At 40.9% G+C, this 25,431-nt stretch overlaps 1 protein-coding gene across 20 annotated transcripts in view; it reads right to left on the bottom strand.

Annotated features, from left to right (window-relative positions):
• BICD1 (BICD cargo adaptor 1) overlaps nt 1-25,431 on the bottom strand; it is a 130,366-nt gene that overhangs the window by 18,740 nt on the left and 86,195 nt on the right. For 4 of the 20 annotated variants that reach the window (XM_081023987.1, XM_081023992.1, XM_081023994.1 and 1 more), the window contains exons 5-9: nt 24,742-25,179; nt 21,037-22,128; nt 14,962-15,113; nt 11,504-11,711; nt 1,345-1,699 (exon numbers count right to left, since the gene is read on the bottom strand). In XM_081023987.1, coding sequence (XP_080880113.1) covers nt 1,345-1,699; nt 11,504-11,711; nt 14,962-15,113; nt 21,037-22,128; nt 24,742-25,179 — 2,245 coding nt within the window. Of the gene's footprint in view, nt 1-1,344; nt 1,700-7,143; nt 7,255-9,982; nt 10,183-11,393; nt 11,712-14,961; nt 15,114-21,036; nt 22,129-24,741; nt 25,180-25,431 lie in introns of those variants that run through there. The other 16 variants (XM_081023983.1, XM_081023988.1, XM_081023985.1 and 13 more) reach the window with 12 other exon arrangements.

The raw sequence follows: 25,431 nt of genomic DNA, 5'->3' as shown, positions 1-25,431 counted from the left end.
TTCATTTATTGACCAGAATCCAAGAGGATTTGAATATATAGCACCTAGAGGGTCTATTGAACTTTTTCTTTTTTGACTTACACACACACCCATGCCATGTCACAAACAACTGTGAAACATTTCCTTGATTTCCTCAGCAGTGGTTAGCTATTGTTATGACAAATCTCCATAGAGGGAACTGCAATAAAAGCTTCCTTTGATTTGTACAAGAAGGGATTAGATATGCTAATCCAAGTTTGTAGGTCAGAGAACCAATGGATCCTGAGCAATGGTTCAGCAAACTGCCTATGCCAACACACTCTATAAAACACGAGTCATTTTTATATGAGTCAATGTACTCTTTTGAATAATCAGAAAAATATTAAAACAGCAATTATGTAGCATGGGACTATTGTTTCACAGTTGGGCATGTGGAAGTTATTGTGCAGTTCTTTGGATTCTGGACACTGTAAGTTACATGGAGCAGTCCATGTAGCTGGTCCCTTATGAAAGGCCAACAAGCCAATTGGATAACTGAAAATGTCCCACCACAATCTTGCAACGTTCCGTAAATTAAGAACCAAGCACATAGATCATACTTCTGCAGAAGACATCATACTTCCGCTTGTTCCACTGGGAGAGTTTGCACTAAACCAAGGGTTGGGAATCTCAGAACTCTATGTGAATGTGGTCCACCAAGCTTATCTCTTTGGCCCTAGGATTCTCTGCAGCCTGTTCCCCCTCCTAAGCCACACACCTCTACTGCCTCTGCTTCAAACCAAGTGTTTCTGCCTCCGATAATGTCTCTTTCTTGCATAAATGGAAGACAGATAAGTGTTTGGTGGGTAGAAACTACCCTACTGCACAAAAGTAAATTTGCATGCATTTCTCCTCCCACTTTTGTATCTGGCCCATCAGATACAGGTACTTGTCCCCTGCAACGTTGCCCAAAAGTGAGCGTGGACCTGAGGCTGAAAAAGGTTCCCCATTCCTGTACTGAACTATGATTTAGTGTAAGATCTCGTTGCTGTGAGCCTGAGCTTTGCATGCTCCTATGTGATGCCTCTTTTCTGATGCTCCACCAACCCAGCTGCGCCCAAAGGCTGCTCCTCCCTTTGACTATGGTACTAATCCTTGTTTAAGGGTTGAGGAACGTGACCCTCCATATGGTGCAAGTCCTATGTCAATTCCAGCTGGCTTCTAATCATAGATTCTTGGGAGGCCTGTATATTTTTCTCACTGGCCATTGACTTTATACTCCCCCCTGGGCTTTTCTCTTCCTCTAGTATGCCCTCTCCCCTTTTCAGTAGGCTCACATCTCTCCCCTCCCTCAGTCTTTTTTTCTCCCAGTTCCTTTGACCCTACCTCCTTCCTGGAGCTGTCCTCTCTGACCTTGCCTGGCTCTTTCCAAAGCTTCTGCAGTCTCTCCCTTTTCGGTGCAACTCTCTCTCCTTCGTGATGTGTCTTTAGCTCTATCCTGTCCGGACAGCCTCTCTTCCCCTGTTCCCTCTCTGGATTGTGGCCTTTTCAACTGGCTGCTTCTTGGTGAATCTGTCTCCCCATTCACACCAGTCTGCTGTTCCTCATCTCTTCGCCAGTCTTCAGGTTGGTCTCTGAGTCCTTGGCCTCCACATCTGACATCAGCAGCAGGTGCCAAAATATATAGCTGCTCCAGATCAGCCCCACTACGGTATTTCAGGGAAGAAGTGACTGCGCTGAGCTGAAACAGTGGTCGACACTTGCCCATAAATTTAAAGTATAGGATTTAACCCTTTCATCTTTGCATAGATTATTGATAAACAATGGAAATGCATTCAAAACAACATTTTAAGAATAATCATTTAAATAATCTCAGGAAATAAACCTGAGCTATATACAATAACAGTCTGAATCTCTCCCCCCTCCCCTGAACTGGAACAGATTCCAATCTGAATTGATAACAACTAGATCAGCTGCAATAAGAAATATGGGGTGGAATTCACCTAACGCACCCCACCGTGTAATTTTGGTGCAAGGCCTTCAGCTGTAAGCCACCCAGAGTTGCTGGGGAAACTCAGTCAGATGGGTGGTGTATAAATAATAAAATTATTATTTTTATTATTAATGGGGCTTTACCCTCCTACACCTCTGTTCTCCTACCCCCTGAAACAGGCTGGGGGGAATTCAGGAGAACCCCAGAGCAACATGCAGGGGAAGGAGACGGGCAATCATTCCACCTGGCAAGCTGCAATGCTTGTGCAGATGGAATGTTCATAAGAGCGCAACACTGAATTCCATCCAGTATTCTACCAACTACTGTAGCACAGCAGTTGTGCTGTATGGCTTTTGAGCCCTAGATATGCTTGGGGTTCTCAGGGGGGCTAAGTTGGACCAGAGAGGAAAGCAGCAGCACAGAATTCTGCATGTGCTGTGAATAAAGACCTTGATTTTAGATGACTAAACAAGAACATAACCCCACTGGGAACTTCTCCTGCATGAGCTCTATTGGAAGAAATGCTGTGTTTTTGTACAGGTTTCATTCATTCCAGTGGGGTTTGTGCAAGTTAACTATCAGGTGGATTGTGATATTAGGTGGGAACATAAAATTACTTCCATGCTTTGTTTGTTGTATCCTCCTCACTTTAAAAAAAATGAGTAATTTGGAATTATGCACAGGAATTATGTGCTTTTTATTTATTTCTTTGGAAATGAAACTCATAAATAAGTAGGGATGGGGATACTTTTTAAGAACATAAGGCTAAGAAACCGAAGACCTGTCCTGATAGAAAAAAAGGTTTATCTCTGACTAGCAGAAGCCCTAGCTGTGCAGCCTCTGGTTTTGAAAACATCAGCACAAACTGTCAAACTCTCAAGTAACTATGTGGCTAGAAAGGTTCTAAAATGGAGCTGTTTTCCACATACAAAAAATGTCACAGATGAAACAGATCTTTAAAGCATACAATTGCACCCCAGATTACCATCACTGGGTGTAAGGATGGAGAGAAGAAGAAACCTACTCACTAAAGCCATCTTGTTTGGAACACTTCCCAAATTTATTGTTAAATGAAAGGAAGGAACAATAGGTTTTCACCTTCTTTCCCCATGATGCCTTTAGAACATTTGGGGCATCCCACACACAAGTATTACTAAGTCAGTCCCAGCAGATAAATATGAAATATTTGTTAAGTACAAACACAGCACTTCACAGTGTGCTAGGAACGATCAACGCTTATTTAGTGTCATCTTCTTTGGAACATCTCTTCCAGTGACAACTGAACTCCAGCATAAACATCCATAGAGAAGGATCTTAGCTTATATCAAGTAAGCTCTCAGATCTGGAGTACTTTCAAAAAAACATTTTATTTTCAAATGTCCTCTTAAGTATTTTTTTAAGCTTTTAAAATATCACATGATTTAAATCTGATCCCTCTAAAGCTGATTTTTCAACTGAAAGAAGAGATGTAATCAAGTTCAGTGAAAACACAGGGAGGCCGAAGAATGCAGCAGACAATATTATACAATTCCACAAAGTTCAAAACAACCAGGACTATGGTATTTTCCGATGAAGCTTCAAGGGTGCAATCTGGTACTCAACACCCTCTGGCTAATAAGCTTTATGATTTAGCAAAACCCCACTATGCTAATAGAACACACAATGTGCCTCTGCCATGGAAAAGTACACCGATGGAACCCCCCCCCCCCCAGATACATATGTGGGTCTGTTAGCACTGGAGTTTCCTGTCTATTCCAAAACCCAAGCTTATGGAACTCCATCTTGCTTGGGCAGTTGCCCTCTCTTGAGCACGGGCCTCACAATGGATCAGGACATATGTCTTTCTGTGTGCCAAAGGTAAGTGTGCTGTAACCACCTGCTCTTATGCAGCAATGTGTACATTTGGCTTCACATCCTATGCTTCACTCCCCTGAAACCCATTGGTGGAAGGGAAAGGAAGCATGCTCCTGTGCGGTTCCTAGCTTAGGCAGAGCATTTCCTTAGCAAAATGCTTGATGCTCGTGAGCTGAATGCTCATTGCCCACTTGCCCACCTGCCTCCCCCTATGCTATCCTGGACCTTCCCACCAATGTGGTGTGTGTAAGCTGTCTGTAAAATGTATTTTCATTGGGGTATTGAGCTACTGCCCCAGAAAGCAGGTGAACCTTTGTTGGTGTGTCTACGCAATTGTACTGGCCATCACATTTTCACTAAATGATGACCACCAGGAACGGGGGGGGGGGGGAATCTGTGTGGATTTGTTCCAACTTTGCAGAATACCAAGCACAAAAACAGGTAAGCACCACTGGCAGGCAAAGGCAAAACAAAACAAAGAGGAAACCAAGGGCTTGAAATTAAATTTAGTCCAAGCCTTACACTTTTTATTCTATTTTGGCAGCAATTATTACCAAGTTCATGAAATGCTATAGCAAATCCTGCTCCTGAGAAATAATTTATTTCAATATGTGTCACACCTACAACATATTTCATTTCAAGGATCTGGAGTCTGGTAGTTTTATTTCTTTCCTCCACTAGGGATGAGGATGGGGTGAAGTTAATGATTTGCTCTTTGTGTGGAATTAAACCAGTGAACTCCTGGGTGTGTTTCTGTCTGCTTTGAGGACCACAGCACAGAATTTCTCTGGCTGTATCTGTGGACACTACCTTATTCTCTGTGCTTCTTCCATGTTGGGGCCATGGCAACATGGCTTTGTGCCCTTCATGCATGGAAAACATATTGCCATTGTTGCTGGCCCACCTCTTCCTGGTCGACACTGGTCATGTTTCTAGGAGCACTGGGGATATGTCTGTTATTTTTGTACCATTTTTGTATTTTGTGTGTTTTCCCCTCCCCTCCCAGAGTTAGCATGCTTAGGATATGGCAGCTGTTCCACCAATGCAGCAGCAGCATATCCTCTTCCCTGGCATAGCAAGCATATAGGATTGCCACTGCACCTCTAACACTTGAAATAAAACAAAAATCTAATTCCATGCAGTACCAAAACATTTTAAATGTTCTTTTAAAATGTGAAATGGTATTTAAAAACGTAGCACCAAGCAAGTCAGCACCTGCTGCCTAAGAATATATTATAAAGAATATGCATCAGATGGGTTCCCCCAACTGTATCTGATGCACCAGAGCTAAAAGATGCAGCATTTTTATTTAAGAAACTGCACATAGTTTAAAAAGGACTTTCAATTTTTTTAAAAGACCTTTTGAGGCATCTGATCAAGGCCTGTATTTTAAAATGAGCTTAAAGATATATTTGCAAATGTTTGTATGTTTCATGCCAGGCAGAAACCAGCTGGCTAAGTACTTTGGCAGTTGTTTATCTTCCTGCTCTCCTGAACAAGGGCCCCCCTGATTTATAGCATTTATATACTGAGAGAGTTAAAGGGCAATAAATTTTGGGAAGAGCTAATGGGAAAAAAGCAGCTGGCTGGGTAAGCCTCACAGAACACAGTAGGATGTCCTTCTAAGTACATATTATAGGTCAGCATACAGCACCTTTAGGGTCAAATGGCAGCTGGGATGGGAGAAGATTGGATTAGTTTTTTTTTTTTAACCAGGGGGCAGGAGCTGACCTGAAAGAACGTAACATGTAGTTTGGCCCTAATACATGTGACTGGCACTGTACAGAGACACATCCCATGAACTGATATCTCTATAGTGTGTTAATTTATTTTTTATAGCTAAGTTGGAAGCCGCCCAGAGTGGCTGGGGCAAGCCACTCAGTGGGGTATAAATAATAAAATTAGTAGTAGCAGCAGCCGCATGTACTGTATACTGTGAAACATGGCAGGAAATTTCCAAGTTGAAGAACGGCCTACCAGGTTAGGAGCTGTAAAGGAGCTATATCATGGGACTATATTTGTGGCTCAGTCACAAGGTGTTTAGCTCACAGTCACATGAAAGAGATAGTATTTCAGATCTATGCATATGCTAATCTGGTAGGCATCCATGTTGGGTGCGGTGTCTTTTTGTTTAAGCTACTGAAGAAAACAGGTGTGTTTTCTCTCCAGCAAACAGCCTGAGGTTGCATTGGAGAAGAGACAGAGCTTTGATTTTAGCACAGAATACAAGTTATTTGTAATCTATTATGCCTTATGCTGGGACCAGTATAAGAAATACAGAACTAACTGAATGTAATTTTTATTGTTTAAAGTTATTTTGAAATTAAGTCCTGTGTGTAAAGCTTTTGAACCATATTTTTAGACTGGAGAATTTTTATTTCAATACAAGAGTCAGTTTTTGTTCATCCAGCGGCTTCCACATGCACAATATTAATAATCTCAATAAGAAAAGCTTTCTGAATTGCACTTCACATGTTTAAAACTCTCTGACTGACTGTTGGCTCCAACAGATACTAGAAGCACATGTGACTGCACACCTCTCAGTCTCATACTGCTCTGCACTCTATACAATGAGAGAACTGCTCTTGCTTACAAGCACCTTTTACGGCATGAAGGAACAAGGATGTCACTCCTGCTGCTTTCATTCACTTTTCTATCCCCTCTTGACTGCTCTTACGTGTAACTAGGAAAAGAGCAGGAAAAATCTGCCAGTATCGGAAGTTACCTTGTATATTTCTAATTCACAACATAAAGAGCTTAAGAAGGTATTTTCAGTGGGAGCTCTCGCAAGAGTCCCCCAGAAGCCTGTCTGAGCCTGAGCCTACATTTTAGAAGCAAACTTATTTTTGTTTGGTGATAACAAAAAGTCTGGGTATGTTGCCTTTATTTTTAGTTAAGTGACTACTGGTTTTATTGGAAAATTTATATTCCTGTTTTTGCAATGGGTTGTATTCAAGTAATTTTTCCTCACAGTAGACCCATTGAAATTAATAGATCTAAGTTAGTCATGACCATTAATGTAAATGAGCCTACTCTAAGTAGGGCTTTTTTGGAGTTGCAGTTAAAAGACAAATAAAAAAAGATAAGCATTTCTTATAATAGATGATAATGAAGTATCTAAGTCAAAAGGCAGAGTGCAAGTTCGTATTATTGGAAGGGCAATGGGGCTGGAAAGAGGAACTTTTTCATTTAAAAGAACTCTTCCATTTAAAAGAATTAAAAATACATCAGATCATTTCCACCAAAAGCATGTCAGATTTGGATCAACTTTAGCACATTCCAACAGCGTAATTATCAGTGGTGGAGGAACTATGCATAATGACCAAAAGTACCCCCACCTTGTATTTGGTAACATGTACTGGGCCTAGATGCAAAATCCATGAAAATTCCTCTCAAGTGCTCCTCATGAGGGATGTCCTGCCTTTTGCAACGTTCCACTGGTGCCAGAACTTTTGAGAGGTAGAAAAGAGGCGGTTATAAGTAATAAGCAGGGTACAGGGGAGACATGAAGGCAAGAATGGAAATGACTTTATTCTGATTGCCTCTCACAATTCATTATGGTGATATCCTGGCCTGCCATTTTTGCGACATGCCTAAATCCAGTGTATAGCTGAACTAATCAATCTGACATAATTTGCCATATATAACACTGCCCTAGGCAACCAGAACCAACAACTAGTTTTCTAGCAGAATTTAGATGGTGAGCTGTACTCTAAAAAGGAGGTCTCTGCTCAATCTATTGTATGCTATTTGAAGGTGTGTTCAGGCAACATGGGAACAGGGGCTGGGTGTGAACAAAAGCCCCACCCCCAGTATCCATATGCACATCACCCCATCCCCACTGCTTGGTCTCCCACCTACATGGGACTTTTATCTGTGTATGTTTGAACGCAAACAGAATAACTCTGTGCAGTTCAGGTCCCTGCTTCATCAGAGTCCCCAGCCACACAGAGGGTTTTACTTGCATTTAACTAAAATTGAGTAGAAGCTCCATTTAGACTAGAGGGGGGAGCGAGGGTGTTAGGGGCAGGTCTTGGGTGAATGCCACTGTCCTCAGCCACACTTTACCTACACTGGTTATCAATATGCTTTGCTTTTATAGTTAATCATATGCTTCCTAAATCTTTCTGGTGAAAATTTGGTTTGGCTTATAGAAAAAACCTGCTTCAAGATTTACAAACATCTTGCTGTCCTTTACACATTATTACCACATAAATCGCAAGCACTGGGTCAGGGAGCTGACCTAAAATGTTTTTGAAATTTCTGACAAATACATTTGCTTTATTTAAGTCTGTGATTTTGTTACAGTGGAAACTACTGTACTCCTCCTCTAAAAATAAAGCCTTTGCTTCTCTGAAGCTTTGGAGGCTGTCTATTCTTCCATGCTTCTGAGCTTAGAGATGATTTTTGCAGAAGCAGGCAAGGGTGATCAGAAGCCACATTATAAGAAGAGTTTTGCACCCCAGAATGTATATCAACAGGCCAAAGGGCTTCTCCCAACTATAGCTGGTTTCAGACTGAAAAACAAAGATACTCCCCTTTTACTAAGAGGAGGCATGGCATTGCTTTATGTATTTCCCCCCTCAACTTTTACATAATGATTCTAAGTAATCATTATGGTTCTCCAGGAAACAGACTTCAATTCCACAGGATACTATTTCAAATACTTTCTTTGTGAAAAATGCCATTTCCTACAGTATATGTAAACAAGCTATTCCATCTACAACAGTAGCACAAGGTTGCAGATGAAGGGCACTATCCAGCTATGTATTTCTGCTACTGCAAGGACTTTTGGCTGTGCAATGGAACTTATCCCTCTCCTCTCCTTTTCCTGCATGCCCCATTCTGCTCTGGGAGTTTCCCCAGACCTCCTGAGCAGATCTGGAGAGGGGGCAAGAGGCATATGGGGAGAAAAGAAGGAAGGGAAGTTCCATAGTGCAAAAAGAAATCCTTGCACTAACAGAACTACTATGTTGGATACCACCAAGAGCTTTTAACCTCATTACACAGCGCTGTGTAGGCTTAATGTTTCCATTTTGTTTCCATGTTGTTTCCAGTTGGCCAAACTGTCAGTAAACAACATACAAAAGCATGAAAGGAACACTAGCGGTAAATCCAGGGTAAATGTTCAAGTCTTGGCCTCAACCCAACACAGTTAAGCAGTTAAACCACTGAAATTACCTCTGTTAGGTTGTACACATTGTGTCAAAACTCAGTAAGGTTTTATCTTTATTCTAACTTTTCCTAAAATTTCACACCATTCAAAAGTTCCCCTACACTTGGAAGATTTCTTTGAATTATGTTATCAGTACCTTGCAGGGTAAACACAACTGGCACGTGGTAAGAAAAGGCAACATGTTAGCTCTGAATATATGCATCTCTCTGTTGAAAGATACATTATAATATACTGTTCAACCAAGTCAGCATAGCTGTTTCATTTCACCACTTTATTATTTCATCAAATGGCTTCAAATGAAACACTGGATCAAGCTCAACCAAGGCACTAACAGAACTCCAGTTGAAATTATCATCTTGACTACAGTAACATGACCCAGTTCAGGCAATCATTCAAGGCTTCATAAGCTATGCATTATGAAGCTGTGAATGACCATTGGGTCCCAGCACTGCTCCCCTTGCTTCTCTTCTCCTGCCTTATAGTAAGTCTGAGTTCCCTGCTACATCCAACCATGGGAATTCTGGCTTAACAAACAGGAATGGTTACTTAGTTAACATACCAGAATTTCCTGGCTCAGGTATAAGAGGAGCTCTGGCTTAATACAAGCCAGGATATTTGCACCCAAGTCAGTGCACAATGGGGAGGGGGCAAGGGAAGAGTATTTGACACAGACTCGCCTTCCTGGATTCATAAAGCGTTGCTTCTGAAGCCTTGATTGACTATCTGACCTGGGCCAGAGGGAAATGTGACCCACTGAGAATTTTGCTTGAAATGAGCAGAGGGCAGTTCAGATGAAATCTTCCAATCACATACTCCAGAACAGTTTTACTGATTATCATGTAGGAGTAGTCTGGGGCAGTCTAAAGATGCAAATCTATAAAAGACGGAAGAATGTGCCCAAATTAAAAATTGTATGTGCAGTGTTTGGCGGGGATTCCCCCTATACTCATCTAATCATTTTGCCATTTTGCACTACATGCACCCAAGGAAAAAATGTTTACCTGGGATGGCCACGGTTAACCTTTTTTCCTTGCTGAGACGGTGCCCATAGAAGAATTCATTCATGGAGGCCATGGAAGGGGGGCCCCTCAGAAGAAATGATTCTGTGGAGGTGTGATCAGGGGGGGTTCTTAATAAAGGCAGTAGGTGGGTCCCTGAAGTCCTGGGATGGCTCTGATCACAAGGGGAAGGTGAGAATAGTCTTGCAGGAGATCCAAGAAAAAATACATACGAAAACAAAAGAGTTTTTACTTTAATTACTGAGCAATGGCTCCTTGAATGACATTATCACATTCCTTTCCCCACCACCACCACCCTCCACGAAGCAAACCAGAATGTTGTCACCACCCCTATCATTGCTGCCACCCCACAGGAAAATGTATTTCCTATAAAGGGAAGCTTTGCTTATAAAATTTAGAAAGAGAAAATACAAGCTGCTCAACATGACCCATCAAGCTGAGTATAGATCACCTGCCATGTACAATGGTCCACCTTAGGGTCAATAAAATCTGTTTTTTGCTGCTTGCTTGGGGCTCTTCTTCAGTGTTGTCAAGAATCTGAGGCCATAATACATGGTGGTGGTGTGGCTTGGTGGGTCACATCTTGTGCAGGCCCCCTCATCCAATTCTCATCCCCCAATTTAGGTATTTAATTATTATTTAGGCATCATGCATATTTTCCATTTCATTTATAATATCTGCATTTAACATTTATGCTGAACATGTAGTACACAGACAATGAAAGTTTGCCCTAAAAGTCTCTGAACAGGGGGAATCTTGTTTAGATACTGTTCGTGGAAGTTGTTCCCACAAAGTGGGGGGATCTTTTGTCCACCATCTTCTCCTTGACCTTCCTCCCCCTGTTGGTGGGACTGCCACAGAACTATATGCAACTCTGCAAACCACTAGCATTTGTTTCTGGGTTTGAATAAAAGTCATCTGCTATTGAACATTTATTCATTTTAACACAGGTGTTGAGAAGCACATCAGGGTAATCACATTCCTTACCCACATTTCAATAATGAAGAGAAAAAGGAAAGTTTATAAGCACCTTAGTTTATCAGAGGATCATTTCCCTCTGGATGTGGATATGCCTCTTAGACATGCCCCTCCACTTCACCCCGCCCCATCAAGAGGTTTATTTTTGCTATGTATTAAGCAGATACATTCAAAACATACAGAATATGCTGAAATGCTAACAGAATATGATCTATGACTATATCAAAAGGAAGAAAAAAAGATTATGGGCAGATGGAATTACTAGCCAGGCTTCACATTTTGAAAAGTCACTTCTTCACACAGCCCCATCTCTCAACGACCCCAGCCAAAATATATTCATTATTTGCAATTCAGTGAATGACCTTAATTCAAGTCAGGCCACTGCACTGTACTATAAAGACGACTGCATGCATACCTTTTCCTCTGAGTGCCACTGCTGACCAGTATGTTTGGTTGCTGTGGGCCCTGACTATGCAGGAGGAAAGTGTCTATGGTTGGCACGGTGGCTGATGCCTCCTCACTTACTTTAGGGCTGCCGATCTTGCTCTTTCCAAGTTTGCCTTTGCTCCGCCGGGACTGCTCGTGATCAAACTCTAAGTCTTCCAGACGCTGGGTGAGGGCGAGCTTTTGCTGGATAGCCATCCGCAGCAAAGAGTTTAAGGTCTTCTTCTCATCCTCTGCAGCTGCCAATTGCCTCTGCATCTCATCCAACTGTGTTACGTATTCATCACACCTGGGGAGAGAGACAGAGGGAGAGAGAAGTGTCTTTCAGATTATGTGAATGTCCCTCATGGAGAAATGTCAGCAAGAACCAGCTACATATAAAGAAAGTACCCATCACCTGTTATCATGGCAGCTAGAAAAACTATGCCTAAAGTAACCGATGTTGCTGCCTGCTGGCTATATTTATGTGCAGTCTGGGCGAATTTAATGCTTTTCCATGACAGAAAAAGGTACTAAATTTGCCTGAGTCAATGGGCCATAAGACATTTCTAACATGGACCTGCCCTGAATTATTCTCAATTCAATGAGAGAGAAAAACAAAACAATATGCAATCAAAAATGGTTAGCCAAGCAAAAGGCTCCAAGAAACCCAGTGAACAAAACCAATTTGAGTGAAAAACCCTCTCAGTCCCGTGACTTGAAATCATGCAACAAGCACAAGTGTGGATAGGCCTAAGACATTGAAGAACACTATTTCCTCAGTTTCCCATCTCTTACTTGCTCTGAAACTTATATATGGTGCTACTAACATTTATCTGATCTGCTGGAAAGGTGAAAGGTGTGGCGGGACTTGCTTAAGGAAATTAAATTAAATTAAATTAATGTAATCTATATTGCAATGTAAATTAAAAATGGACATGACCCCAGGACGTTTCAAGTAGAAATATTCCTAACAGAGCCAAGACATTATGTCATAGTATTAGTAATCAGCTGGAGGGAAGCATATTTAATTATACTGAAAGCAGAGCTTCTTTGCTTACAGGAACTCTCTTTCAGTACAAGCCAAGCACTCAAAAAGTCACAATGTTCTGCACTTAAGTGGACTTTGATGCTTATCAATAACTGATTTGTTTTTTGTTCCCAACTGTCTAAATGCTTTATTAATGGCAAATTTGTTAATATAAAAGAACCACTGCTTTATATATTAACTGCTACATGGACTGCATTTGAAAAGAATTGAAACTCTCCAGTGAAGCTCAGAAAGAAAGAACGATCAAATTAAGTAACTCCCAAATTTTACTAAAGTATAAGCTCATCAGAAATTCTGCAGTAAAAATAGGAAAGATTTGGGGAATTTGAAAACTTTTATTATTTATATGCCTAATACCTCTCCATACTAAAGTATCAATTTTTCCTCTTAATTTAATTCAAAGTACTGTTAAGTATACCCAAATCTCTTGATATTACTGCTTCATAAGCCTGTTTCTCCGCCTTTTTAAGATTGTAAGTTTGATTTTTGTGCCTTTATTTTTTTTTTTTTTTCCTTTAAAAGTAATTCGAATACATTATAAAAAGAATCTTGGCCATATTCAGCTTGTAATAACTGATAACCTCATATCCCAACTGAAATGAACCTGTGCCCTTATAACATAAATAACTACGTGTTTGTCTTATTTTCTCTTGGGAAAGAAGGCCATATTTCCGAAAGAGTGTGATCGCTGGAAGCACAAGACGTCATAACAGGGATCTGCATTTTATCACAGTTGATAATAGAGATTGCTGTAAAGACTGACGGGGGAATGGACTTGTGAAGTTGGGGTGTTTGACTAGGGCTGCAATCCCAACCACACTTACCTGAAAGTACCAGTAAGCCCTATTTAAGTCAGCTGGGCTGCACTGCACTGTAAGATAGTGAGGCATCTGATCAAGACCTGTATTTTAAAATGAGCTTAAAAAATATATTTGTAAATGTTTGTATCTTTCATGCCAGGCAGAAACCAGCTGGCTAAGTACTTTGCCAGATGTTTATCTTCCTAAACAGGGCCCCTCTGATTTATAGCAGTACCTCAAAGTTGTAAAAGGAAATTACAGGCTGGGAGCAAAGGTTACAGTGACCCTACATATTACAGAATACAATCAAGCTGCAAAAAACACTAATTAAGAGTTGGTAAATAGTAAGTTTTATTGTTTAACAGAAGACTCGAGTCATATTTTCCTAAGGTTAAAGGGCAAGAGCTAATAGGAACAGCAGCTGGCTGGGGAAAGGGAGTTGTAAACTGAAGAGGCTTCTCTCTGAAACTGTTCCTTTCCTTCTAAAAATTTATCTATGTTAATGTATGAAATATATTGGCTTAAATGTAATTATGCAAAGGATTTAGAAAGTAAGAAATGTTAGATTCTTATGTTAGATTCTTATTTCATTGATGGTGTGTGAGAAGGTGAACCCAAGATCTCTGTTTAAGATAAAATTTAAAACCATGAGCCATCTGCTTTAGCCATATATTTTGGAGTGAATAGGGCAATAGGGCAATAGAGCAAAGATGATCTGGTAATTAAGGTGCCTTGTCGAGGCAAATGTAAGATATATGGCTACTTGTCTGTCATTTATGGATAGAAGGAAATATAGCTCTTTGTCTCCCATAAAAGGTAATAGGAAGTGGGTGTATCTTTTATGATTGGTTCTAGCAAACAGCCAATAGGAATTTCAACCAGGCTGATTGGACAGAGGCAGCCAAAGGAGGAGCAAAGGGGCTGGGCTGAGGAAATATAAGTGCTGGCCATCAGGGCTGGAATGGGCAGAGCTTTGGTAACCATATACCACTGTGTCTCTCATTTATTTGTCTGACAAATAAATTATTATTTTAATTTCTCTATTGCTGCGTTGAATATTTCATTCCAGCTAAGCGTTAACCACAAGCAGGGTGCTACAATAGTAAGCATTAACTATCTGCCTGCTAAGCAAGAATGAACTTTGAGAACTCTTAATGAGAAAAAGAAATAAATGGACTACAGTGGTACTTCAGTCCTTGAAAGAAATCCGTTCTGGAAGTTTGTTCGGCTTCCAAAATGTTTGAAAACCGAGGCGCGGTTTCCCATTGGTTGCAAGAACATGTTCGGGTTCTGCAAAATGTTCGAAAATGGAAGCATTTACGTATAACACGCCCTTGTGTATAAGTTGTTGGGCTTTTGGGGGGGAGGATTGCACAGAATTGTTGAGCTTTTGAGGGGGTGGAACCATCACCCATACCCACTACCCGTGTATAAGACGACCCCAGTTTTAAAACATTATAATAAAGTAAACAGAGCTCGTCTTATATGCAGAAAAGTACAGTACTTCTGGGTTTTTGGTGTTTGGGAGCCGAAATGTACAATAACAGAGGTGTTCGGGAAACAAGGTTCCACTGTATTCTTTAAAATCACTTGCATTATCCCAATGTACTATCTTTCTTTATTATTTAGATTGCTTTATGTCAAGGTATATATGATAACGAAATTAAATTTATTTATTTATTTATTTATTTATAAAAGTATTTCGGTACCTGGTTGCGAACATGGCTCTCAAGGATGAGAAGGTTGCTGCATCTTCTTTCAAAGCCTTTAACTCATTACGTAGTTTAGTCATGGTTTCTGTCACCATGGCCTTCTCATTCTCATACTTATTCTTCAGATTAGCCAGGGCCACTTCAGCTGTCTGAAGCAAAGACACAGCCATTATATATGTATGTATATTTAAGAACACAAAATAAGAAGAGTCTGCTGAATCAGGCCCGTGGCCCACCCAGTCCAGCATCCTGTTCTCACAGTGGCCAACCAGAAGCCTGTGGGAAACCAGTAAGCAGGACCTGAGCACATCAGCACTGTCCCCTCCTGTGGTTTCCAGCAAACGAGATTGAGAAGCATACTGATTGTGACAGTAAAGGTAGGCTGGATGGAACAGAAACTACAAGAAACAGAAGCGAAGATGCTATGTTTAGCTCAACAACTGTAATATTTAACCAGCTGAGACAATATACTCACATTTACACAGCATGTCATTAGTGCAAATTTATTTCTGTCTGGCTTATACAATACAACTGGAACACACTGCATTTCAAACATATGAGGCAAAAGTTTTCTTTGGCTGAAGAAAGGTGAAAGCAGTCTGAGGGATACTTCATCCCGATGGTGCAGTGGTACCTCCGGTTACGAACTTAATTCTTTCCGGATGTCTGTTCTTAACCTAAAACTGTTCTTAACCTGAAGTACCACTTTAGCTAATGGGGCCTCCTGCGTGATTTCTGTTCTCATTATGGGGCAAAGTTCTTAACCCAATATACTACTCCCAGGTTAGCAGGGTCTGTAACCTGCAGTGTTTGTAACCCAAGGTACCACTGTATAATGTTCTTTTGCCCCACTGTCAACTCCAGTCAAATATTTTGAAACAATACAAATATCTGCAAACCCCACTTACTGGAAGCCAAGTGGGATGAGTGTACACATGACACTCTTTCAAACTGCCTTCAAATCTCTGAAATACTAGTGCCTACATCCAATCTCAACTCTTTAGAAGAATGCTATCAAAACAGTTTGAACCGTAGAGTTGGAAGGGGCCTCCAATGTCAACTACAAGCCAATACCTGCTGATGCTAGAAATAACACTATTACAGCATCCTTTATTGGTGTCCAACTAATGTCTCATTGCTTGATTCCATGTGCCACCGTAGTAGCAAATACACGGGGTGATTGTTCCAGTGCCTCAGTTGTAAAAGAAAGAGGGCCTTCAGTAACTAAAACACGTTCCCCACAGCCTTCTAAAAACTGGAGCTAAGGCAGCTATCACAACAGATAAAGGACCCGGGCCTCTTTTGAACATCTTTAATCCTAGCACAAAATTCCAGCCCTATCACCTGGAAAAGCTAGATTTTAACCTGCTGTATGTGCATTCCCTGTAACTGTCACTGAACATGGCAGCTTGCAACAGCAAAATTAAACGATCCTGTTGGAATAAGTTATGCTTGCAGATAAAAGTCAAGACAGGGTTACACTGTTCTTGTACCTGCAGCTTGTTAGGTGTGAATCAAGGAACATGGGTTGTGGTTCTGGATAGTTAAGAGTTAACACTCCAGAAGTGTTCTTATTAACTGGGGACACTGCCCACATGACCCGGGCATTTTCCTTTGATCTGTGCTCTGTGGGGCTGAGCTCTCTCTGGAGAGCAGTCTGTCTGAGAATGTGAGAAAGGTAGTTTCGTTTTTGTTAGAGGCAGAAAGCTGCAAGCGTGCAGTAAATTATGTAGGTTTTTCTTTTCTGTTTGTTATGCTTCTAAATAACGAGTTATAGAATAGAAGCACTGGTGTTGAGCTATTGAAGACACCACGTCGACACAGACAAGCCATTTTATGCTGCGTGTGAACTCTGCTATTATCCAGCAACTGAGAAGAGTGGCAGTGTGTGGAGTGGAAGAGTGTGGGCGCCATTGGAGTTTGCCAGTGTAGACATGTCATCCTTATGTGCCAGTATAGTAAAACACTGGTTCTCTTTCCTCTTGCATTCTGGGAACTATTTCTAGCTTCTTATAATCAGACACGCTTCTCTCCTTCACGCACACGGCGTAAGCCTGTCCCTGGCACACAAATCCCTACATTCCATTCCTTGCATACCACTTTTTTTATTTTAGTTCACGTTAAGTTCACAATGATCTGTTAATCCTCAATGTATAATTAATTATGTGAGTTTATATTATGATCATAACATCAGTAATTGCTTTAGTCATATTATAATCAATTTTAGTCATAAGTGGATTAAGAGCTTATATACCTGTCTAAGTGCAGCTCTTGCATACTTTCTTTCATGTACCAAAGATTAATGAACCTATGTAAGCCCGCCTTACATATATGTAATCCAATAAGAATTCAGTTTCTTTGTGTTACTTTTAACCAATCAGCCACAAGCACATCGTGGCCATGCCTTTTAACTTTGAATAAAAGAGAGAAGCTGTGGGGCTAGAGAGACAGAGACTCTCTCTCTCTCACTTTCATCTGGCTCATCACACGCAAGCTCTGAAACAAACATCTCTTTGTCTGCCGTTATTTATCAACGCAACAGCCAGAGTGGCAATAAGTCAAATTTATTGCAGGACCATTGCAGCAGACTCAGTGGGTCAAAGGAATTACGACCCACAAACTTTAACAACATGTAAGGCATGAGTCAGAGCCAGATGCCAATGATTCAGCACAAAGTAGAGTATAAGTAGCCCTGAATTTGTAACAAGGTGTTGGTAGTGTGGCTGGCTGGAAAATCAACTGTGTTGAATTTCTGCTGGGAGAACATTTGCTGGCACACCTTCTATTTGTAAGCTGTCTGCCTAGAACAAGAGGCAGTCAGAGGTAGAAACTCTGTTGTACTTTTTTAGTGAACTACCTGTCAGTAAATATACTGACTGCACTGCGCTGTCTAGTGTTGTTACATATAGGAAAGGTAAAAAGTTAAGGTAAATGACCCTAGGACAATTAAGTCCGGTCAAAGGCGACTGTGGGTTGCGGCACTCATCTTGCTTCAGGCTGAGAAAGCCGGTGTATGTTCACAGACAGCTTTCTGGGTCATGTGACCAGCATGACTAAACCGCTTCTGGAGAAACAGAACACCATGATGGAAACCAGAGTGTATGGAAACACCGTTTACCTTCCCGCTGCAGTGGTACCTATTTATCTACTTGCACTGGCGTGCTTCCGAACTGCTAGGTTGGCAGATGCTGGGACAGAGCAATGGGAGCTCAACCCATCACAAGGATTTGAACCACCAACCTTCTGATCGGAAAGCCCAAGGGGCTCAGTGGTTTAGACCACAGCGTCACCCACATCCCTTTACAGGAAAAACAGGGGGGGGGTGACAGAGTTGGATCAATGACTAAAGTTTTGGCAGTTAGACCATTTGCGTTTGTTGTAGCTGTATTTAGGATTGATTGTGTTTTTGGAAGAGTTTTACCTTATGTATAACCTTATGCCTTATGCATAACCATGTATCCTAATAATGCTTAATTGTTAACACTAAACATGCCTAAAATCTTAAGACCCAAAGTCTCTCTCTGCCCTGTTGCTGTGCTTGTAGAAAGCAAATATATATTTAGCTACATCTGCATTCTTTCTGTAAGGAACATTCCTCAGACTGTTTCTCAGGCTCACGAAAAAAGCATGAGACGGACATGCTGACCTGAGAAACAGGAAATTGGATGTTTGCCACATAACGTAATGTATCTGCCTGATAACAGAAAAGGGGGATTTTGGCTTCAACTGCCAAAGGTGTTTCTTTTTCCTCTTTATGCTTTATTTGCTGAAAATAGGGTAAAGGCTGTTGGTGATTTCTTATGAACTTACATGGAAAAGCAGAAGCAATCTTTACATGGACATAGGAAGGGCTTTGCCCCTGTTCATTGGTTTGATTTTGCTGAAATATATGAATATGTAATGTTTAATGCTGTTTGGAATAAGGTACAGTGGTACCTCGGGTTAAGTAATTAATTCGTTCTGGAGGTCCGTTCTTAACCTAAAACTGTTCTTAACCTGAAGCACCACTTTAGCTAATGGGGCCTCCTGCTGTCGCCGTGCCGCCGGAGCATGATTTGTGTTCTCATCCTGAAGCAGAGTTCTTAACCCAAGGTACTATTTCTGGGTTAGCAGAGTCTGTAACCTGAAGCGTATGTAACCCGAGGTACCACTGTATATAAACCCAAAGCCCCCAGGGCTCAGGGCCCAGGCTCTGGAAATCATTCCTCTGGGTCTCTATTGCTCAGCAATAAATTTTTACTTTCTTTTTCTCCATTACTGTGTCTATTGATTCTTGAGCATATCTTGAACGGGTAACAGGTATTCCTGATCTCCTTGCAACACTAGCAAGAATAATTCAGAGGTACAGAATATAGAATAACATGAGGCTGGTAGCACATGACATTATAGCATATAAACAACACTACCAAAACAAGGTTGTGCAGAGCTGAGACATGATCTTCAGAGCCGCTTATCTATCTTCGTGTAAGCAAGGTGTGGGAGCAACTCGGGCAGAGAGCTCCTGACTGGTTCAAAAAGTTGTGTTTTTTATGCATTTTGCACATTTTGATATGTATCGGAATTTCTTATTACACGCACCCTTATTAACGTTTGTTCATTTCATAAAAAGTATATACCACTTGATTGTAAAAAAGTCAAAGCAGTTTATAAAAAAGATAAAACAAGAAAATCAAGAAGAATTACACCTCTATTTTAAAATATACAGTACCAAAGTTAAAATACTAAAATAGATTAAAATTACCTCAACTTTCTGGGTAGGCTGTCTATACAATTTTTTTAAGCTAAGTTAATTGCTAGCTAGCACAATTAAAAGATGAGAAGAAACATTCCTCCCTAGCTGGTTTATGGTTTGTTTGTTTTTATTGCTTTATGGTAGCGTAATTAGCTGGTTTGCACCTCGTATTTTAGTATTTTACTATCAGCAGACCAAAAGGTTGGTATATGTGTAATCAGTCTTTTTCAATCCCATCTATTTAATCTAGCATCCAGGGGAAGTTTGATAATACCACACTCCTGAAGAAACATATCCACAACGTTCACATGCATTACTTCATGTGCATTTCATATACAAATGGATGGAACTGAAAGAAACTGATTAGCCAAAACAGACTTTCAACTGGTTGTTTTTTTTCTGATATGTATTATACATTTGTGTTTAACTGCCCTCACCTTCTGTCCTCCCAGCTCAAGCTTCCTGGGCAAAGGAAAATACATCTACCTAGATTTCTCCCTTCCCATAGGACTGCTCTACCCATGTTCTACTGCAGCAAAAAAAGTAGCTCAAGTCAAATCCACACTAGTCTTTTTTAACATGTTTGTGTATCCACTCAGGTCTTTACGAACTCTGAATAATTAACTATTTCTATGATTCCATAATACACATTCTTGTAAAGTGCGTTAGTTATCAATTTTTGGACACTATGAGTTGGTTCGGATTTAATGCTCCGAACAGGAGTATGCCACAGGTTCAAGCAGCCTCCTCCACTCATAAGCTCCAGTTGCTTCCTTTGTCTCCTCGTTTATAGTTTGCTATTACATTCAAGCCTCACTATAGTTTGTTTGAAGCAACTTCCAATCCCAAACTTGCATATAATGTCAAACTATTGTTTGCTTGAACAAGACAAGGAGGAAAGGAATTGGGATTACATGAAAGATGAGGGACAGAGAAAAAGGAGCTTGTTTGAAGTTTTGAGAAGGTCTGAGCTGACCCCATGTAAAAGCAAAATATGATTGGTTCCCTAGGCCTCTGGGATTCAATGCAATCTTGAGTGTATGTCACATTTATTATTATGTAGAATGCTCAAATTAGTTCAATAAAAACTAAGTGAAATAAGTTCACTGTTGCAATAAATTAATTAAACTGTTCTTTTAAAGTAATTTTGGGTTAAGAGTACCTAAAATAAAATAAATTATGTGAGAGAGCATGAGTTTGAACAACTGCGAAAGGAAGTGGAAGACAGGAGTGCCTGGCGTGCTCTGGTCCATGGGGTCACGAAGAGTCGGACACAACTAAACGACTAAACAACAACAACAACAACCTTTCTAATGGCAGATGGGCAGTTAACAGCTTACCTGCTTGTTGGCTTTCAACACAGCCCTTAGGGTCGCTATCTGCTCTCGTTTCGTACTCAGCAGGGACTTCAATTTCAGTATTTCTTCCATTAAGGCCTCCTTGTCCTTATCAATCATAGGTACTAGTTCACGGGCTGCTGCACGCTGCCGGGACAGCTGCAGCGACCGATCTACAGCCTTCTGCAAGTGCTTGATTTGGTCCCTTATTATGGCATTCAGGTTGTAAATATTCATCGGTTCTTTGCGAATGTCACTAGTGTCGGAAACTGGGGAGGAAGGGGGGGCTGTGATGACTGGAGAAATTGTGGGTGTCTTTGTTGGACTTTGCTCTTTGTTGGCTTCTGCACTCTCCCTTGAAATCTGCTCAGTTGGTGTCCTCACTTCTATTGGAGATGCCATCCCTCTCCTAGCCAGCCGTGGGGACAGAAGCCCCCTTGGATCATCAGGTCCCTTGAGGCTCCCACTTCTAGTAACTCTGCTTTGCCTATAATAATCTAGCATAACCCTATTAGGAGTTTCGTTGTTACACAAACACACATGGTGATAGAGCTGAGCCAGCTCCTCGCTGAAAGTCACCAGCTCATCCTGGGCTGTGTTGAGTGTATTGTGGTTCTCATTTGCAACACCTGTAATTCTTTGCAAGTCTTTTTCCATCTGCATCATTTTCTCGTGGCTATCCTTAGTTGACTTTTCCAGGTTTGTCACCTGCTCATCATATATCTGGATCCTGCTCTCATACTTCGCCTTTTCTTCGGTGTAGTTTTCAACACATTTATTGTATTTCTCCTTCAAGGCCTTTATTTCAGCTTTGAGGTCAATCACCTCCGTGACAGCTACTTTGTATTTGCACTCTAGAATCTCCAAGCCATTGATGTCCACTTCATAGTCATGGGTTTCTTCCCCAGAATCCCGGCCTTTCTCAAAATCTAGCTCCTTCAATTCTTTGTTGCTTTGTAAACCCCTCATAGCGTTGACGTGCTCAGTGAGCCTGTGGACCCGTTCATGTTGCTCAGTAAGTGCCCCCTTTGTGTGTTCCAGCTGGGTCTGTGACTCCTGAAGATTAGCCAGGAGAATAGCTTTCTCGCGTTCCACCTGCAATAACCCAGCAAGAAAAATATTAATGTCTGAAAAAAGAACCTGGGTGCAAAATTAACTGCTCAGTACCCATCGGTATCTTAAAAAGACTGAGCCTAGGAACTGGCACCTCAGCTACTGCTGAGGTCAGAAAGTTCCTCCTCCTAAGAAATCACACAGTATCTTAAATTTTGCAAGAAAGTTGCATTTTATTTATTTAAGGCATTTGTATGGTGCCCTTCATAAAAATACATCCTAGGTCAGTTCACAATAAAAAAATACACTAAAATAATAGCGCAACAAAAAAGCACAAGTTAAAAAACAAGAAAAGCACCTTCCAGATACATCACAACTTCAAAGTCAATTGAGACAGCAAAATAGATGACTTCGCTTCAGTGCTTAAAATATAGCTTCCTTGTCCATCAGACCTAAAAAATAATTTCATTTAAAATGCCAGAGAAACAATGTCTTAACCTGTACCTTCGCTGGTTATTATGGTGGTGATGGTGGTTGTTCTCGTTCCTGTTATTTATAAAGCAATTGGTATTGTGCTAGCAAAAGTAAATAAACAATTCCTTCTCATGTTCTGTGTTCATGGGCCCAGTTAAGGCATCATATTAAACTATAGCTACGTGAGCAAGCAGCACTGCTGGCGCACATTACTCAAAAGCTGCCACAATGCTCCTCTCTCACTCTTGCTGCAGTTGCACCATGGACAAAATAAGCAAGAATCTGGCTTATGTTGTCTGAATCCAGGCTTGTGGTTTGTATCCTCCTTATTAACTGCTTCCAGTTTCTTGAGCCCAGATTTGGAAGACACAACATGTTGGCCTGCAGCTTGCTTTGTCCACCAGAAAGGGAGCAACATGAGACCCTTTCTGGGCAGTGTGCATTTGCATGCTGCTGATTCATGTGAAACCATAGTTTGTTTTCAATTATGGTTTAATGTGGTATGCAAATAAGCCAATATTTGTGTCACCAGTCATAGGCAACAATAATTTCCACCAAACCTGGAAAATTTTAGTTGAGATATGCACACCATTCCAAATACTTTAGATATATTTTAATGGCAATTTGAGGGGGAAATGCCATTAGACTAGCAGTGTATTATTATTATTTTTTAAAGAAAAGAACAGCAGTAAATGAGATCTATCAAGTGTGAGTGGTGCAACTTGTTTGATGAGATGTAATAAAACCAAACCTAATTAGTTTAGTAGATGGTGGCCATTATTATTTCAAACCCCATGACACATAAAGGAAAGTAATTTATGGAAATGTTAGGTGAATATATAATTAGGAAGAAAGATAATTAGGAACAGTGTTCCTGGCTCTAGGCAATAATCTTGATAGGTAATACATCTGTATTACTGTTGTCATACACAAGCTATATAGGCCTTGTACTGACATATAAAATAGTAATCTATCTTGTTCCATGCCACCCCAATCTCAAAGTTCTTTGGATGCTCTGTTGGCTTCTTAACGGCCCATCCACAGACTATCACCTTATGAGGAAGTTAAAGGTATAGGTAAGGTACCCCTGACCATTAGGTTCAGTCGCAGACGACTCTGGGGTTGTGGTGCTCATCTCGCTCTATAGGCTGAGGGAGCCAGCGTTTGTCTGCAGACAGCTTCTGGGTCATGTGGCCAGCATGACTAAGCCACTTCTGGCAAACCAGAGCAGCGCACAGAAACGCCATTTACCTTCCCGCCGAAGCGGTACCTATTTTATCTACTTGCACTTTGACATGCTTTCGAACTGCTAGGTGGGCAGGAGCTGGAACCGAACAACGGGAGCTTCGAACCACCGACCTTCTGATCGGCAAGCCCTAGGCTCTGTGGTTTAGACCATAGCGCCACCCATGTCCCTTGAGGAACTTAGCCTTGCTTAATTAGCTAATTCCAGAGGAATTAAGTCGAGCTTAATTAGCTATTACAGGATTTATGTGTCCAACACACGACTTAATACACACAGGTGTGTCCTATTACAAATACCGGTAACTCTAATACACACTGGTCTGGCTGGTCTAGCTATTTCCTAGTTGTAACACTGGGAATTTAAGAGTGTCTAGCACCCATAAACTTATAACTATACATGGTGAAACTTGAAACTCATCTGCTTCTATGGAAAAATAGTTTAAACTGTATGTAAAAAAGCAAACTTTATCCTAACTCTGTAAGTATATGTATCTGCAATGCTGGGCTATAAGTAGGTGGAATGGAGGGCCAGGATTGCACAGGAGAAGAATCCAGGGAGGCTGCCTGAGGATCAGGATAGTTAAAGGAAGTAAAGAATTGTATGCACATAGGAGGAAACAGTAGATGCAGAGGTATATATAGTATATATAGTTGAAGAAAACTTAGGCACAGGGCACAGGAGAGGAGAATAAAAAGGAAGGCAAGATAAAACAGGGAGACATATGCTTGTCAAAGCAGCACAGAACATAAAATTCTGCATCTGTCATTTTTTCTGTCACTATAATGGGAAAAACCACATCTGGTGGAATTCTTTCTCCTATGCAGTTACCAGAACTACAAAGCACCCTCCCATCGTGTGGATGCAAAATGTAGTCGGGCCCAATATCTGGTACATTATATGAAACTCCCTTTTTAATGGTCCATGTCAAATGTTACCTGCATGAGCTGCTGTTTCAGTTTTTGCATTTCAGAGATGTTGAGCTCACTGAAGAGATCCGAGACTGGGTGCAGTGATTCTGCTTTCCTAACTGTGGGAGTCCGAAAGTCACCATTCATTTTCATGTGGGGTCCATGAATGTGTCCATTCATTTTGTCATCATTATTAGGTTCGTTCCCATCCTCTCCAAACTTTAATCCATCTACCGAGATATTAATATGGTTATTATACATGCTATCATTTAGATTGATATACTGGGAGAGTTCCTTCCTCAGATTGTTCTTTTGCTCTCTCTCATTCTTTAACGTCTCCAGGGCTTCCTCTAGCTGATGCTCCGCAATCTCCTTTAACCGGATGGCATCTTCTAGCTGGCTATTAAGCAATACAGTTTCTTCCTCAAATCGTTTTATCTCGTGTTTCAGGCCTTCATATTCAACCTGAATTAGGTAAGATAAAGAACATTCAAAATACTAAAAGTTGGATTTACAAACAACCTGCCATTTGCTGCATCTGTTAAACTAAGTACAGCATTGCCACATATGTGCTTTTTGCTGATTGGTTAACACAAATACAATGCAAGGGCATTAATCATCAATAGATTAAAGGTTGGGAAAGGGAACACATGGTTAGACAGGTATGAAAACCGTATTACTAGTGATTGATATTGCATGACTTGAAAGAACATAACA

This window comes from Podarcis pityusensis, assembly GCF_964106645.2.
Source record: "Podarcis pityusensis genome assembly, chromosome: 10".
In the NCBI taxonomy this organism is placed as follows: domain Eukaryota; kingdom Metazoa; phylum Chordata; class Lepidosauria; order Squamata; family Lacertidae; genus Podarcis; species Podarcis pityusensis.
This window is presented reverse-complemented; position numbering and strand designations above follow the sequence as displayed.